The 17,516-nt window shown below is 39.9% G+C and overlaps 1 protein-coding gene across 3 annotated transcripts in view; it reads left to right on the top strand.

The window, feature by feature from the left end:
• Window positions 1-223: 223 nt before the first annotated feature.
• CMC1 (C-X9-C motif containing 1) overlaps window positions 224-17,516 on the top strand; it is a 56,026-nt gene continuing 38,733 nt past the window's right edge. The window contains exons 1-2 of one of the 3 annotated variants that reach the window (XM_068206436.1): window positions 224-445; window positions 12,582-12,674. In XM_068206436.1, coding sequence (XP_068062537.1) covers window positions 286-445; window positions 12,582-12,674 — 253 coding nt within the window. In that variant the 5' untranslated portion in view covers window positions 224-285. Of the gene's footprint in view, window positions 446-751; window positions 869-12,581; window positions 12,675-17,516 lie in introns of those variants that run through there. The other 2 variants (XM_068206419.1, XM_068206430.1) reach the window with 2 other exon arrangements.

The raw sequence follows: 17,516 nt of genomic DNA, 5'->3' as shown, positions 1-17,516 counted from the left end.
GCTCGGCACCCAGGCCTGTCGGGGGCCCAGTTCCGAGCTCCTTCAGTACAAGACATGGAGCTGCTGCGGTGGATCCAGCGGAGGGCAGTGAGGATGAGTGGGGGACTGGAGCATCTCTCTTATGAGGAAAAGGCTGAAGGAGCTGGGCCTGTTCAATCTCAAGAACAAACATCTGACAGGGAACCTGGCCAATATAAATATCTAAAGTGGGGGTGCCAAGAGGATGGAGCCAGGTTCTGCTCGGTGGTACCAAAGACTAGGACTAGAGACAACAAGCAGAATCCGATGCACAGGGAACTCCACCTGAAAATGAGAAAGAATTTCTTTACTGTGCGAGTGACCACGTACTGGAACGGCTTGCCCAGAGAGGGTGTGGAGTGCCCCTCACTAGAGATACTCAAGAACAATCTGGACGCAATCCTCTGGGATGACCCTGTTTGCGCAGGTAGTTGGACCAGATGACCCACTGCAGCCCCTTTTCAACCAGACCCATTCTGTGATTTTGTGATCCCTCGGTGACTCACACAGTATGAGCCCACCCACGGTCCCTCGGCGCCGCTCACCGCAGTGGCGGCGCCTCAGGGCCGCCTCGGGGCCGCCCCCGTGCCCACAAATGCCCACACGCATGGCACCCTTCGCCCACAGCGCTCCCGCCCCCGTGCCCACAAATGCCCACACGCATGGCACCCTTCGCCCACAGCGCTCCCGCCCCCGATTCCGCCCGACGCGGGGAGGAGCGGGAGGAGCGGGAGGAGCGGCCGGGCTGTGCAGCGCCTGCGCCGCAGGGCCGGAGCTGTGGCCGCGCACGGTGTGCGCAGCTGCCGCCGCTGCGTGGGGCCGCAGATGGAGGCTGCCCCCGGCGCCGCAGGTAGGGGCGGCCGACGGGCGGGCGGGAAAGAGGGAGGGAAGAAGGGAGGACGGCGGGGCGGCGGAGCGTCCCCACAGACATACTCACTTCACCCCCGCCCTCCTCTCCCCCCACCGCCGCTCGCCTCGCCAAGGCTTCCTGTGGGAAACCCCCGTCGCTTTCCGCTGGCCCCTCACACCCGCCGGAGAGGGCGGTAGCCGGGGCTGCGGTGCGCTGCCTGTGCGTGCTGGGAAGGGCCCCCCTGGGGGGCTCCGTCCCGGCCTCAGCGAGGTTCCGGGTGGACTGGGACGTTCCTGCTGCCCTCAGCGGGCTCCCGGCACCACCTCACTGCTTCCTTCCTTGCCGCTCTGCTGCCGCCGCCGTGACCTCCAGCGGCAGGACGCGGGGCGAAGGCAGCTCCGGGGCGTCCAGGCGCCCGCGGGTGCCTGCTGTGGCCTCTCTGGCTGTGTAACAAACGTAAAGGCAAAGCGCCAAGGCTATGATGTCCTCGGCTTCGTGCTACCGAGGTCTTGTCCGAATGGTTATAGACACGTGTCCACATGAATGTAAGCCCGTGGCCTTTATACCCGTGTACTGTTCACTCACTGTGCCCAGAGTTCCCGAGTCGGGTGCCTTCGGCTTCGTGTCTTAAAAGGCTGTTCCCTTCAGCTAATGCAAGGTGTTGAGACTCCTGTAGGTGGGGGTAACCTGCAGTGGTCGTGGCTGTGCACGTCCGTCCCAGCCCCCTGTGGCTGCTTTTCCAAAAGCCGAAGGATGCTGGCCAAGGCCAAGCTCTCGGTTTCTGATGGAAACCTGTTTTAGACCTGGGTCTCCAGGCCTTGCAAACAAGGCATTCATATATAATTGAGTTCTGGGTTTATTGATAGTATCCTCTAAGCATTGATCTCTTACTCAGTTAAGAAAATGTTATAAAACTTACCGTGGTATTTCAAGTGGCAGATGTTCATCTGCAGTGTAATTTCACCTCCCGGTTGTCCTTTGGAAAAAGCCTAGTTATTACATTAGTTAATTCACAGATTCACAGAATAGGCTGAGTTGTAAGGGACCCACAAGGATCATCAAGTTTGACTCTTAAGTAAATGGTCCATAATGGGATCAAACCCACAACTTGGTGTTATTAGCAGCATGCTGTAACCAACTGAGCTAATCCCAGCAATTCAACCTGTTGTGATTTCAGTGCAGAACAAAAGGCATGGCACCAAACACTGAAGTCATCAGCGTTCTGCTTCCATATTTATGCATGTATTGACATTATCTGTCCCTCTCAAACCATACTGGGGTTGTACGTTAGCTGTGGTAGGACTGCTAAGGGTGTACTTTTGGTACCTGCTGTGTGGCACCAATACTGAGATTCATCTCCTGAGCAGTGACATTGCTTACTGACACCTCTCTAAATCTGCTACCTTGTTATCCACTATCTTTTGCTTTCCTCCCCCCACTCCCCATCAGTTTCTGGCTTATACAGCTCTGTTGAAAGCCTCAGAATGAACAAAACATGGAGATGTCTAAGTGAGGTAGTAGAGAAACTGGAGCAGTAGCTGCAAGAGGTGTGATCTGCCCTGTTTGTATTAGTAAGGTGGTAACCCAAATACCCTGGTTTGGTAGGTTTTAATGTTTTAAGCATTCTAAACTGCTTCTTGGCTCATATATGAGAAAAAAAGAGGGAGGATCACAGTTCTGTAAATTGTTACTATGACTGATACTTCATTTTATGGTCACAAAAGACACAAGTATTCTCATGGTTTTGAAAGGCAGTAGGGAGTGAATATCAAGGAGTCCTCTGAAGCTCAGATAGTAGAACCTGTGAATTATGTTGTGATTTGTATGGGAGGAGGTTTTTGATAGCCATAGTTTGGGAAAAAACTGTGGTTGTGTCATTAGGTGATTATATCCAATAAACAAATTGGTAATAAACATGTTCATAAGATTTTATGTTCATAAAATCACAAATTATCCTGAGTTGAAATAGATCGACAAGGATCCTCAAGTCCAGTTCCTGGCCCTGACTTGTGCAAGACTTCCCCAAGAATCACACTATGTGCCTGAGTGTGTTGTCCAAATGCTTTTTGAACTCTTTCAGGCTTGGTGTCCTGAGAACTTCCTTGTTGGGCCTGTTCCAGTGCCCAGCCACCATCTGGGTGAAAAACCTTTTCCTAATACTGAATTTGAAAAACATCCCCTTCTGCTTCTGCTTTTCCCCTTGTGAGAAAGCTGTAGACTGCAATGAGGTCTCCCTTCAGTCTCCAGGCTGAACAAAAAAGTGACCTCAGCTGCTCCTTGAGTGGCTCCAGGCCCTTCCTCTCCTCTAGGCCCCTCACCACTTTGTAGCTCTCCTTTTGATGCTCTCCTAAAGTTTTATATCCTTCTTGTATTGTGGTGCCCAAAATACACAGGACTCGAGGTGGGGCTGCCCCAGTGCAGAACAGAGCAGGACAATCCCCTCCCTTGCCCGGCTGGTGATGCTGTCCCTGATGCCCCCAGGACAGGGCTGGCCCTCCTGGCTGCCAGGGCACTGCTGGCTCTCATTCAGCTTTCTGTCAACCAGGACACCCAGGTCCCTTTCTGCAGCGCTGCTCTCCAGACACTTTTTCCCCAGTCTGCCTGTATATACAGAATTGCTCCATCCCAGGTGTTAAACTGTGTTAAACTTCACATGGTTGGTGATTGTTCAGCCCTTAATATGTCTAGGTCTTCCTGGAGGGTCTCTCTGCCTTTGAGAGAGTCAACAGCCCCTCCCAGTTTAGGAAAATGTTACACTGTTTTGTTTTGTCCTTCTCCAAAATGAATGTGCTGCAGCCCAGCATCAAAATTGAAGCACTTCCAAAGCTATGTATGGTGTTGCTTTTAGGAATAGAGGCCATGGGTTATGAGAATGCTCATTTTATTTTTAATATGCACTTGGTTATAGCTGTCATTTTCAGGTGGTGATGATTGGATCCCTAGTTGAAGATTCACAGATGCATAAAGTGGAGTCATGGACAACAGCTGAGATAGAAATACAGGTTTTGGTACCTATTCTTGGCATAGGGCTTAAAAGCAGAGGGTCTGAAGACTGATTTGATGTTTTTCCTAAGCTACCTAACATGTCTATTTCTTCATGTCAGGTGGAAGTGTAGGTTGTTAAATACAACGGCAGTTTTATCAGTGGACAGAGAAAATTGGGCTTGCAGAATGGATGTGACTTCTTTCAAAGTGGCAAGGGCAGTAAGACTAGAGCTAGAAGAATATGTTGAAAAGAATGAAATTATAGCTTCAAAAGCTAGAAAGGATAAAATAATGAGGGATAAAACAATGTTGAATTTAAAGGGAAAAATGTAGAAGTAAAAGGAAAAGTTGTTTTTCAGCTGTTCTTTTTCAACTTTTAATTAAACTTCTTTTAGATAAGTTTTGTGATTAATAACATGAGTTGCCAGAATAACATCTGCAATCCTTGTGTTAATGTAACTGGAAGGCTTTTAGCCTTGTCACCTCATCCTCTGAAACTTAAGAGAACACTGGTGTGTTTTGGTATTAGTTTCCAAGACGTTCATTCATTTATATTGTATGTACTGATTGTTCACTTACTACAGAGGTACAGAAGTTAAAGGTAGGCATTGTTTTTTATTTGTCTCTTAATCCTTAGTTCCAGTTAAAGATTTTTTTTTTTGTTTAATGCAGGAAGAATGGTATTCGGTCCTGTTATTCATAAGCCTTGCTCTTCATTTGTGTGTGATGTTCTTTATTTGCAATGAAAGGTGTTAACTTTATCTTGAAAGGAGTGCCTAAAGAGCTAAATATTCAACCTCTCAAGGAGTTTGGGCAGATTTGTTTCTATAATGAAGCTTTTATTTGTGATTTATATTGTTTTTAATTACACCTTGTCACACACTTCTGAAAATTATGTAGTGCTGGAGCAGCTGAATAATGGTGCTGGGCATGGTGGCAAATCTTAGGTGGTTAACATCTCCTCTTGTAATGACTGGGGGATTTGTTGGTTGTTAGATTTTCCTGCTTCCCTTCCTCGTCCATATTGGGTACTTTGCTCTTTCTGTGTCAGATTTACCTCTTACTCATCTCTCGTTTCTGGTGAAAATTCTTGCACAGTTTCTTATGTTAGCTCTATTTTATGTGATCTGTTTGGTTTATACAATTCAGATAGTTTGTGTTTTTTTAGAACCTTTCTCTGTTTCTTACTCCAAGTGGAAGAGAGCAATAAATTCTTGGACATCATTCACTGTAAGTTAGAAAGGGCGTAGAAGAAATAGGGTTTATACACATGGGGCTGATTTCAGACAAGAAGTGCTCAAATGTGTGGGCTTGACTTTTTAAAAAGTGTACAACCCTATCCTATATGTAGGAATTGAATAGTGTCTGTGCTGTTAGTATATTTTGGCATCTCAGAAAAACCCCTGCAATGTGTATTTGGTTGCTGAAAGCCTGCTGCATGGTGTTTCGTTTAAGTGACAGAAAGTTGCGTTGAGGATTTTGCATCAGTTACCAAGCGAAGCACTCAGAAGCTTTACAGTGGTGGAATTAGGGCTGGCTCTGCTGGTTTAATCCTTGGTCAGCCCACAGCCCTAGTTGTGTTTACTGCATTTTGCTGGAATTCTCATCTGTTGTCAGATGGGATTTGAGGTGGCCTGAGGTCTTTCCTTTATAGGTAGCTCACAACCTAAGTTTTCCTAACTGGCAAGTCTGTCATACTTGAACAACGGTACCGGCCACATGTTAATGAAGCTGCATTATTTCCAGTAGTAAATATTAAGTCCTAATCTGTAATTAATTTTCAGGGCCTGTAACTGGATTTGCTGTGTGAACAGCAGTGTAAAAATATCTCCTCATGTCAGCTTTATTACTCACTAGGTGTATGAGCATTTGCAATCTGCATGTAATTAACAAGAAAGTGTGCTTTGTAGGTCTGCTTTTCCTTTTCTTTCTAGGCATTACAGACTTGCTGTAACACAGCCATTGTTCACTTTTAGCAAACAGCATTCTCGTAATCCAGTACTGCCATATTGCAGGAACATGAGCCCGAAAGCAAAATGTAAGATAACAAATCCAGCCAGTGAAAAAGGTGAAAATTGACTTTGAGGTGATGATAGAATGGTGAGAAGTTTAAGCTTTGGAAATTTTCCCTGGTGTTGTCATCCCTGTACTCCATCTTAATTTAAAATGATGTCAGTATTAGAAAGATCTCAAAATCTGGAACTTTTAAAATACAAATAAATTTATTCATATACATTTAAAGAAGAAGAAAAAAGGATACTGCATGGAAAAGCTGCATTGATAAGTTTCTTTTGCTTTTAAATTAGAGTTTCAGGGTATCACAGATCTAGTTTCACTTGGATTATAACATTTCTGTCATTTCATATTGTCCTTCTATGCTTCAAAACCTCAGTAGAAGTGCACCACTTAAGGCTCTAGTTTGTACACACTGATGTGCAAATGAAGTTACCAAACTCAGTAGTATTTCACATATGTATAAAGGTGTTTGTTTGGTCCTGGTCCATCATCCATCAGTTCACACTGGATGTCTTTGACTGATAAAATTCTTTACCTTTAACAGGATTCTGCAGGGCTTTTTAGGACCAAGGTTTACAAAGCAGGATGCTGGAATTATTCTGTAGCTCTGACCCCATGAACTCCTTGTTGGTAAAGGCATAGAAGCCCTCCCAAAGGATACAGGATTGGATACTTAAAGTATTAATTGATACATCAAATACAATTGTAGGAAAAGACCCTGAGATTTTAGAAAGATAAGTTGTTTTTTTCTCCCATGACTTTAATGGGTGTATCTCTAAATGAATTTGTTCTGATGTGTGACTTAGTATTTTCAGATAGAGATTTTGAGTAGTTGATACAGTCTGATTCCATGATACAGTCTTGTTGGATAAGTTTTTATGATGCACATATGCATAAATGATTCGCATGAATTAACCTAAGAATGGCAATTTTTATTTAATACAAGGGGAATAAACTAGGCAGAATAATGGAGATGAAAATGTTGAGTTTAATGCATTCTTTTCCTGGAGGAGTACTAAGCTGTAATTATATTTGCTTATTCAAAACACTGTTACAGTTGCACTAAAATAAATCTGATTTTTTTGTAAAAAACATTTAATGTCTAGAACCAATAGTCTGATTGATAAAAGGAAAGTTTGCCAAGAAGCAGGCAGTGGACACTGTGCTGCTCCTTCTGTTATTAAGAAAAGTTTACTTTCCCAGTGTATTTTTATAATTGCTCAAAGGCAAATGTTCTAAAGCAAAACTTTGTAATGAAATGGCGTATTTACCTCACAGAAACAATTTTTACCAAGTGACATGAAGAATAACAGAATCCTCTAAATTAATGCAGTTTTGCAACTTAGTAATAAACTTGTTATTCGTTCTCCAAACCATTTCAAGTACTGTGTAAACTATAGGTCTGGATGTGGAAGAAATGACAGAATGGCTGTTAAATTCAAGTTTTAGTAGACTCATCATAGATTAAAACAAGACCTTCCCTTCCAGGAAGACAGCTTCTTTGTAGTGGACATTTTCTTTAAATGTGATATAGGTTGAAGAATGGTAATTCTGCATGCATCTCCTTGGTTTTCTTCCCTTTTCACTTTAGTAACTGCTATTTCTAGTGCTGAAGTTCTTATTGATACTTTTTTGAGTTTTATTTCTTAGCTTAAAAAAGAAGGGTATCTTAGAAATCTGTCTACTCACAATTGCTTACCGTTGATGGCAACTGGTAGGAAAAAAATATTAAGATATAATAAAAAAGAAGGTTCCCTTTATGGCTCCACATTTCTCAACCAATCTCCCAAAATAATGGAAGTGATTGCTTTTAAAATGTATGTATTTTGTGGAGTGTTGTATTTTAACTTGGATTCATGAACCTTGACTGGACTTTCTAGAGCATTTTTTCTAGTAAGGAACATAACTGATGTTTAAAAGTTGATAGAAGTGGAATTTCAGGGAAAGCATGAGGTAGTAAAGTTGCTAATTAAAATGATATAAAGTTACTAAAGCTTTCTCTGTTCTTCATACATACTGTGATTCTTAATGAAAAAGCAATAGTATATAAAGTACTATTTTTTGTAAGTGGCTAAATAAAAAATAAAGAAAATCCAAATAACAAGTTGTATAACTAGAAATGCACATTTCAGAGACTGTTACAGGAATTGCTTGACTCAATTCCCCTTGGATGGAGAAAGTGTGAGGTTTCTTTAAGTAGCTGGGTAGAGCAGATTTCAACTTTCCTGAGTAATCTGTGTCCCTGCTACCTGAAGTCATGAAAGAGGTGAGAGCAGAGCTGTTAACTACCAGCAGGATGAGTAAAGGGTGAGCAAGTCTGTTACTAGCTGTGTTGAATGAAGTGGGGAGATTATATGACTTCTCTCAGGACACTCTTCTAGGAGAGCTTTTGTCTTGGTATCCTCTTGTAATAGTGTTCTAATTAATATGAGAAGCTGCTACAGTCCCTTTTGTTGTTAGGACTATAAAGCAGCTTTGTATTTCATCCTCCTCTTCCCCTTAAGGGTCTGCTGCCTGCAGCACAGCTCTACACGGTGCTCGTGTTGTTCTCAAGGCCTTCCTGGGTCCTTTGGTCAGAGGCTAGAAAGTCAGCAAAGTGTTTGTCATCTGTTATCCCAGCTTCCATACAGAGTGAATTTGATGTGTTCTAGTGGTTGGGATGTTCTTGTTCCTATTAATGTGTATTAGTTTCTTGGGGTTTGGTCATTTTTAGAAAAATCACAAAAACTATTAAAGTGACCCGCTGTGGTCCTTGGCCTTCCGTGGCAATAAAGAGCTTTTGCAGCTAAAGGTTTGGATCAATCACAGAAGGATATTATTGAAACTGTAGTCTTGTGCCCTGCATATTGTATGCAATGAGAACCACGACCACTGAGATTTGCCAAACCCCACAGATTTTATTTGTTAAAAAAAGCCAAGTCAGAAATGTTTCTTAGTGATTTGGTGAATAGGGATATCTCCCAGTCTAGTAATCTCTCTCTTTAATTCTTTACACTGGGCTGAGGTTTCATGGAAAACAATTTCTCTTTCACAAAGGTATTCCCTTTTCTGTAGGTTTCTCCCCTTTTGTCTTTTTTTTTCCCTGCAAACTTGTAACTTCTTTAACTGTTCTTTATCTTCTCATCTGTTCTTTGTCCCCAAGAGCAGCATTCTGGAATCTGTGGATGAGTCTTTAGGAAACATTCAGTAGTTCTATCACATGGATTCCTTGCCCGTAGACTTATATTTTCCAGGAGCTAGTGATATAGCTGTAGCCCCTGGAAGCCTGCATTTGCTTTTAATTCTGGCTAACTTTTGTGTATGTTTTTACAAAATAATTTTTAGTATTAGAGTATTTAGTCTTTGTTTTGTAACCTTTACGTGATTATCTGTGTTCATCCATCTGTCCCTTGTAATGTTTGATGGTACTTGGAAATTTCATCAGAAGGCAAGGTAAGGGTAAACTACCAGAGTATTAAATTGATCCAACAAAAATGCCCAAGTTTGGGCTGGCAGAGGGAGAAGAAAAAGCTTCTGCTAGCATTTGTTTGGCTAGCATTTTTCTGGGGTGATGTGGTGATTCACTTTGAGGCGAAAGGCCATGATCTCTTCAAACAGCCTACCCAGAAGACCAGGAAAAGTGGTGGAGGATGTGGGTGATTACAAAGGTATCAACTTTCAAATGCAGAAGGCAAACTATAGGAAAATCTATTTCTTACTTGTCTGGGAATAATATTTTCATGATGAAATAAAACAGGCATAAGACTGTTGAAATGCAGATTCTTCTGTAGGGACTAGTCCACGGGTATCTGGTTTTAAGAGTAAGAAGTACCATTCTTAGTGCAGAATAGTGAACTTCCAAAAGGGGAAAAAAGTTCTTATTCTGGAAACTGTAATATAGTTGAAAAAAGGCAAAAGGAGATGATGGGTTTACATCATGGTTGGGTCTTGTTTTTTGATGAAGTCTTGCTTCTGAGGTGTTCTTTGAAAGATGTTGCCATATATGTTACTGCAGAGATGAATGACTTGAATTGATGATGGTCTTGCAAGTGCTTGTACATCAGTATCAGAAATGCAGGTACTTTGTGTATGAACACATTTGCTTTAGCTGGTATCTGCTACTTTAAATATTTGCACCTTATTTTTCTAAAATATTTTGTATAAATGCTAGGGATACTGAGTTCAGTACTGACTTCAGTTTTAAGATTGTTGAAGGAAAATCACTGTAATTGTAATGCAATGGATAGTTTAGAATCAAGGAAAGATATTCACGTATTTTAGATGTTCCAGTAGAAACTCACAAGTAAACTCACTCCAGTAGAAACTCACTTAAACGGAACATCTGCATTTGAGCTATTTGGAGAGGTAGTTTCAGAGCCTGAAACTTAGACAGTATAAGATGATTAAAATTGCTTGGGCTTTTCATAGAGTCACTTAGTCTAGGTTTAACACCATTATTAAGTACTAAATATTTTCTAATTAAAAATACAAAAACAAAATCCTGTAAATACAAGCATTTTTAAAATTAAAAAAAATTGAAACTGATACTTCACAAGAGATTCTTCTAAAAACTGTAGATGAGTTTATAAATAGTTTTTGCTGTGGTTTCCTTTATACTGTTGTATAATTACTTTTGAATTACTGTTGTAGCTCTCTTCTCATTCTTCCTACTGGATGCTGCCCAGTGTCCTGGTGTGCCCTCTCCTTCCTGCATTTTCAGCATTTGTAGACTTGACAACATGGGACTAAAAAGAAGGAATTTGCCTGGAGCACAGTTCTGTCATGGTTCTGGTTGTGCTGGTGTTAACGCCAGTAGAGCTACTCCTTGCTATCAGTCTTACGCCTCTTTCTTTTGAATAATCAAACAGAAGATCGGGTGTTTAACCTAAGAGAAAACCCGACAATCTTTTTTGACTGTTCTGGGCTATTAGGGAAGTCTTCTCTTTTTGAGTTTCTTTTTCTTTGCTTGCTTGCTTGTTTTTTTCCAGATGGCCCTGTGTCCTATTTCCTTTCTAGCATTTAGCTGCATTCCTGCCCACTTCTCCTCTTTGTCAGTAGAGGGATAGCTGATCCTTACACTGGAGGCCTGTGCTTTGTCACTGTGAAAATCGTGGATGCTTCTGGCCAGCTTTGCCAGTGGGGGAAGCGCAGCTGCTCTTCCCAGGCCCTAAAGACTTCTCTCTGCTCCATTTCCATGTATGCTGTGGTATAAAAGTTGAACCTATGCATAGCCAAGAGTTGGACTTGATGATCCTTGTGGGTCCCTTCCAACTTAGGATATTCTATGATGCTGATTATGGGAAGTAGATAAGTAGATCTAATTACTCCAAAGTGTAAATCAGCTGAGAAGCACTTTTTCACATGTATTTGGGTTAGTTTTCTGTTTTTACCTGCTCACTCACTGAGAGGTTAGGTGCATAATAATGATGATGATGTGATGAGGGCGAGTGAGGGCAATGCGGCACTGGTAAAACTTCCCTTTTGGTGACAGGTGGCAACACGCTTGATTGACTGTATCTGCATTTGTTCCCTTTGTACTCCAAGCACCAGTATAGCCAAGCTGAGTTTAGAAAAAGAAAGTGTGGGGAGCAGAAATTAAGGCTGTAATGTGTGCCAGTGGTATTCATGATACTTCAGTCTTCTTGTCCTCGTCTCACTGAATTCCCTCATATGGATGGCTTTGGAGTTATACAGTGAACCGTATCAGGGAATTTACCTAGTTGAAAAATTACCTAACAGGAAATTTATTTACCTTTAAAAGAAATTAACTTCCACTTTCATTCACAACAGGGCTGCTGAGCCTGTCTGTGTGGGCAGAGCAAAAAGAGCATCATAGGGATGGGGAGAGGGCAGGAAGGCTGCAGTACCAGCTTGCTTTGACTGGAGTGAGCGGAGCTGAGGCATGTAGTGTGGTGGCATGGTTCCTGCCATGTCATTCAGCTGAACTGATTTGTCCTGTTTACAAAACATGCTTGGAAGTTTTCTGACAGCTTTATCTTGTCTGTAGCCTATGTACTGCACCAAGTATTTGGTACAGTAATTGCACTGATACTCTGCAGAAAGTTAAAATTAAGGATATTTGTAATATTTAATCTGTAAAATAATATATTTGTAGAAATCTGATATTTGTAATATTTTAATATGAAAATCTGAGCATGGAAGCAAATCTAAATCATGAGCTATTTGTTTACAGTGTCTCTGTTGTACGTACAGAATAGAGGGGTATTTTCCTGCTGTAGAAATGCTAAGAAGGGTATTTTTGAGGAGAAATGTCTTTAGTTCAGATTCTGTTTATTGCTCATTGTAATCATCTGTTGTTGCCAGATTCCACTAGTAATATCACATACAGATCATATGCATAGAAAAATATTAGTATCCAGAAATAAAAATATTTAACTGCTGTGCTGTCTGTATGCAGATTTTTTTATTCAATAAGGCAGAAATTCAAATGTGCTGCCAGAATTTGCTCCTTTATTTTTGGTTCACAGTGCATATTAAACAGACTAGAAATATTCAGGGTAATGCTCATATTTGTATCTGAGCAAATTTTGGACTTTCTGTCCTTTTGATCTGTGGGGTCCTTTCTTGGTACTTTCTGCTGCTGTTTGTGACAGTTTTAGTGTACTCCTCTATGTTGTGTAAACAATGCTGTGTTACTTCTTTAGATTGACTATTTCTGATGTATAGATAACAAATTTTTCTTTTCAAAATTATCTTTTTTTCACTCTTACAGAAAATTCTAAGCTGAGACATGTAGAAAAAGATGTTTTGATTCCACAAATAATGAGGGATCGAGCCAAGGAGCTGTGTTCAGACAAGGTGCAAGGTAAGAGTCAAATATTCATTAGGAGATCAGATGTACTCACTTTTGTGCCCTGAATATAATCCTTGTTTTAGAAATCATGTCAGAGAATTAATATGTGTGATCTCCATCTTATCAGCTCACTGTGAAACCAGTATTGAAGCATATAAATCTACTGTGTTGGCTTTGGCTGCTTGGGGATGTGGACTATTTTCCAAAATTACTTGTTCTCAAGGGCTGTAGAATTTAGTATGATTAATACAAAATTCTTCACATCTCAGTCTGGTGGTGACAGAGCATTGCAAGAGTTACTGTGTTTCTGTGTTATGAAGAATTTAATACTTATATAAATTCAATTGCTTCATGCAAACCTTCAGTTAAGGCTTCTCTCATTATAACACATTTGTTTAAATATTCCCGAGGTACTGCATCCTTTCCTTGCCCCAGCATTGAAATGATCCATGCACATAAACACACACATGTTACTAGACAGATGTTGAAATAGGGTCATGCAGTGCACTTCTGCTTTCATCTTCTTGTGAAGAGTACTGGACTCTTTAAATTAGTAACTATTTAATAACTCTTTAAAGTGGTGTCACCCCCTCTGCTGAGAGCTGCTTACACACAGGTTAGCCAAGGATGCTGCTGTAAGAGGGATGTAAGAATGGATTAAAAGCCAGGAAATTATTCTATACAAGTGTCAGCTTTCAGTAGAGGGCATTTGCATCCGGTCATCCAGATCTGAGCTCTTTAAACTTCTTTTGTTCATGCACCCCATCAGTAAAAATTTTTTGACTGCACAATCCCAATATAGGTATATTCATTTATAAATTATGTAAATGTATCACTGTACTTGTATGTTATGTACATTATGAAACATAAAGATAGAAGTTAAAAAAGGATGTGATAAAGATGAAACAAACAATACTTGAAAATATTTTAAGCTATTTATCAATCTAAAAAGATTTCTGTTAATAATAGTACTTTTTATTGAGATCTGTACAACTGAACATGCATCATAGTTTTTAAAGTCTTTACCTCTGTGATATAGGAATTTCAATAACTGGTTCTAAGTTCAGTTTATTTCAACACTTGATCTTAATGGGTGTCATGCCTGGAAAAAATACCTTACAGAGATGCATAGATCCCCATAGAAGAAGTACATAGTTGCTTGCACTTAGTAAATTTTACTTAACCGTTCTCATTTTTCAGTTCTGTCCACAAGTTTTGAAAAGGCTTTGCTTGAAATTGGGCCAATAAATTATATTCTCCCCTGATGTCAATCAGTTTTTCTTCCAAACTAACGAGAAGGTGTTGCATGTCAGTGTTTTCAACTCCCTAAAACTCTCCTTTGGAAAGATTTTTAACAGGTTAGAAAGTTCTGTTGATATCCTTCTAAAGTGTACAGATATAGGAGGCTTTTGTAGGTGACACATGTTTTGTTCACCAACAAAACTAAACCAAAAATTACATAATTAGGTGAACATATTCAAATACCTATTTTCAAAATGTTTTCTCCAAAATGCAAGTTTCTTTTGCAAAGGAGTTACTTTCTTAGTCATTATTAAAATGACACTTTCACCTTAAAGAGACACATTGAGTGTTTAGTGTTCGGAAATTTCTGCTAGGTAGCAAACTACTACTCATAGCCACATGTCAAAACTGAAAAGGTCAGTGGATTTGGAGCGCTTGTCAAACCTGACACTTTTTTTTTTTAGAAAAGACAACTCTTTGAAGGACTTTGCCACAAGTTATCCAGAGAGCAAACCTCTCTGTGCTGCCAGGGATTTTCATGGCCCCTCCCCATCTCATTACAAAGGCTGGTAAAGATGCCACTGTTTGAAGGCTCGTTTTTGTCAAGTTATAATATTGATGCCATCCTGCAGCACACTGTGCACCCCTGGCTCCAACTACTTTGCTGCAATAGGTCACCCCTGAATGAGGCAGTGAAGGAGTTTTGTGTGCAGTGCTTTCTCTTAAGAGTCTGGAGCCTTAGTCTGGAATTCCTTTCTTATTCCAGTCAAAGCAGGCACACCATGAGTAGTTACATTTGCACAGTTTTCCATAATACATTGTTTTTTATTCAAGAAGCCACTTCCTCTTGAGAATAGATCTTCTCCATTACATCTTTTCTTTAGTGGCTCACAAAAACCAAGAAATTTTTGTGCACTTCATTGATGAAATGCAAATACCACAAGATGTGAGAAGTTAAAAACTTCTGTACTTTCACTCAACTGTATAGCAAACCTCCTACACTATGTAACTTGTTTCACACTTGTTTCTTCACATTTTCATCATGGTCTTCTGTGCATCTTCCAACAATATTTACTGACAAGGAAGTACATTTTAGCTTGTTGCCATATTGTTTTCCCTGATTTATTTCAGTGATTTTTACCATGGCAGGAAGAACAATTGTTTCCCCGGTGGCATATGACTTTTTGTGTTTTGCTATTATTTAAGAAACTTCAAAGGAAGTTTCTGGAGTTTTATCACTAGGGCACTCTATGACTAGAGACAAGTCTAGGTAAAGTGGACCAGTGTATTTTTAAGCACCTGCTTTTAGAAGTTCTCCAAAAAATTTTAAAAAGTAATGTTACAGTAATATCTGCCAAAGAAAAGTGGCATCATGTAACAGGTGCCTTCCAGCACTGCCAGAAGGACTTAACAGACCTTTTTTTTCATTTGAACTATAGTTTAATCATTTTTACTTCAAATTCTATACCTGTTGGGGAAAAAAATGAAGACGAAAAGCAATTGCAGTAGTGTGGGTCATTTGAAAGATGTTGGTTAAAAGTATTTTGAGAGCTTGCTATTTGTATAATATTGTTTGAGTTTAACCAAAGAGACTGTGTGAATGTGTTTTTCTCCTCTGAACTTTGTGTAAGATGAGGACTTTGGTTTCAGCATCTTCATTTTCTGTGGCAGCAACCAATATTGGAGGTTCTTGAGCTGTGGGCTGTGGACCATTACCTTGCAGCTTCTCCATCTTTTTCCCTCCATAAATTTTAAAGCTAAATGTTATGATTTTTCTTTTTCTGTGATGTTAAGCAAAATTATAATTTCTTCCTTCTTTCTCTTGTGTAGAGTTTAGTTTTGTATCTTTAGGAAAATAAGGTTTGTGGATACATCTATCTCCCTGTCATTCTTCTGTCACCTGTAAGCCAGCTTTGATCAAATTGTGTGAAAGTTAGAAGTGGAAACTGAGTATTTCTGAAACAATTTTTTTTATCAAATAAATGAGCAAAACCCCACATTAATACCCCTATTAAAATAAAAAGGTGGTAGTAGAGCATCAGTTATTTTGTTGTACACCTTTTCATCTGGGTGGAGGGGAGAGACCAAACGATGGGAAATGAAGCTTAAGCAGTTTTGTGATCAGTAGATTTACCATCTCATAAATCCATTGTGAGATTATTCCTGGAATAAATTTGTCTTGTTAGTACACAGGGATAGGTGTTAATCAGAGTAAAGAGGCTATGCTTTTTATGCTGTAAACAATTACAAGCTATGAACATAAGCTGTGTAATTAAGTAATCAAAGCTCTTGTGACTTGGTTTGTGTGCTGTGGAGTGTACACACATGCATGAAATGGAGTTGTTTACACTGAGGGCAGAGATAATCATTTAACTTCCTCTCAACGTGGGATTTTTCTGCTTTATGTTAAGTTTATGTTTTAGAAACTCCTATTAATAGACCTCTGTTTCTTTTTGTCTTTAGGAAATTGTGATAAATGCATTGGTACTGTAGGAAATAAAGCTATTCCACAAGTATGGGCCCTTACAATTGGCTTGATCAGGCTGGGTTCACATGTGTCCCTATGGGGAGCCCCTGTACATTCAATAGTGCTCTGCATGAGCACAGGGTCCATCTGTACCCAGCCCGGTACCTTAGCCTGCAGCTATACCACCTAGAGCTGTGTGCTTATCAGAGCTAATAATGCAAGTAATGACAGCCTGTCCGTCACGTGTTCCATAGCCATCCAGGGAAAAGAAACCCCAAGGGTTACAAAAATAAATAAATAAAAAAAAAAAGGTCTTGTTAACTTAAGAAGTGATCCTGCTGCCCTAGTACACAGTTAAATGGGTCCTCATTGATGTGCTTGGTTGTCAGCCTACCAAAATGGCTTAGGGAAGAAATAACCATGGAAAGTATGTCCACTCTGGTCATATTTCATTTTACTTAAATTATTTAAATTTTCTTACAACTGTTTTTTAAGATTGTTCCAGTATAAGTTCTTGTGTGTGCTGCATGTTTCTTAAGAATTTTGTAGCTCTCCGTTTCAGAATGATTTCTGTGTTATTTAAGATTTTTCAAGCACTTTTTTCAGTGAAAATAGGTGTATTAGTAATTTTGTTAACTTGGGTAGTAATTCTGTTAACATGCTTTCTGGGAAACACTAGTCAATTTTCTGTGTGTTATGTAAATATGCTTTATTGTGTTCATATTCATGGACTGTATGTGTGTATGTGAAATTGTGGGCAAAAGTGTCAAAAAACAAGCAAATGAAAAACCCCAAAACATTGTCATACAGGAATGTTTCACTGTATTTTTACAAACTGTAGCATGAGTTTGCCTGGAACAATATTAAATGATATATTTCTGTATTACCATGTCCTTGCATTTCAAATCTAAGTAACTAAATGGATCATTTGTTAGCTGTTGCCTCACTTACTGCTTATATGAAATAATTTCTTAAGCAAGCTGTTTTCCTGTTTTGCTTTAATTTCCAGTTATAAAATTTAAATGAGTAAGCTTCTTCAAAGCAAAATCATAGCAAATTTCAGGAACCTGGAGTTCACCATTCTTTTTCATCAGAATGGTGACCTTTAGCACATCAAAAGTCTATAGTTTCATCCAGCTGTACTT

Source organism: Anomalospiza imberbis, chromosome 1 (genome assembly GCF_031753505.1).
Source record: "Anomalospiza imberbis isolate Cuckoo-Finch-1a 21T00152 chromosome 1, ASM3175350v1, whole genome shotgun sequence".
Lineage (NCBI taxonomy): Eukaryota > Metazoa > Chordata > Aves > Passeriformes > Viduidae > Anomalospiza > Anomalospiza imberbis.
The sequence above is the reverse complement of the archived record's forward strand: the minus strand, read 5'-3'. Positions and strand labels throughout refer to the sequence as shown.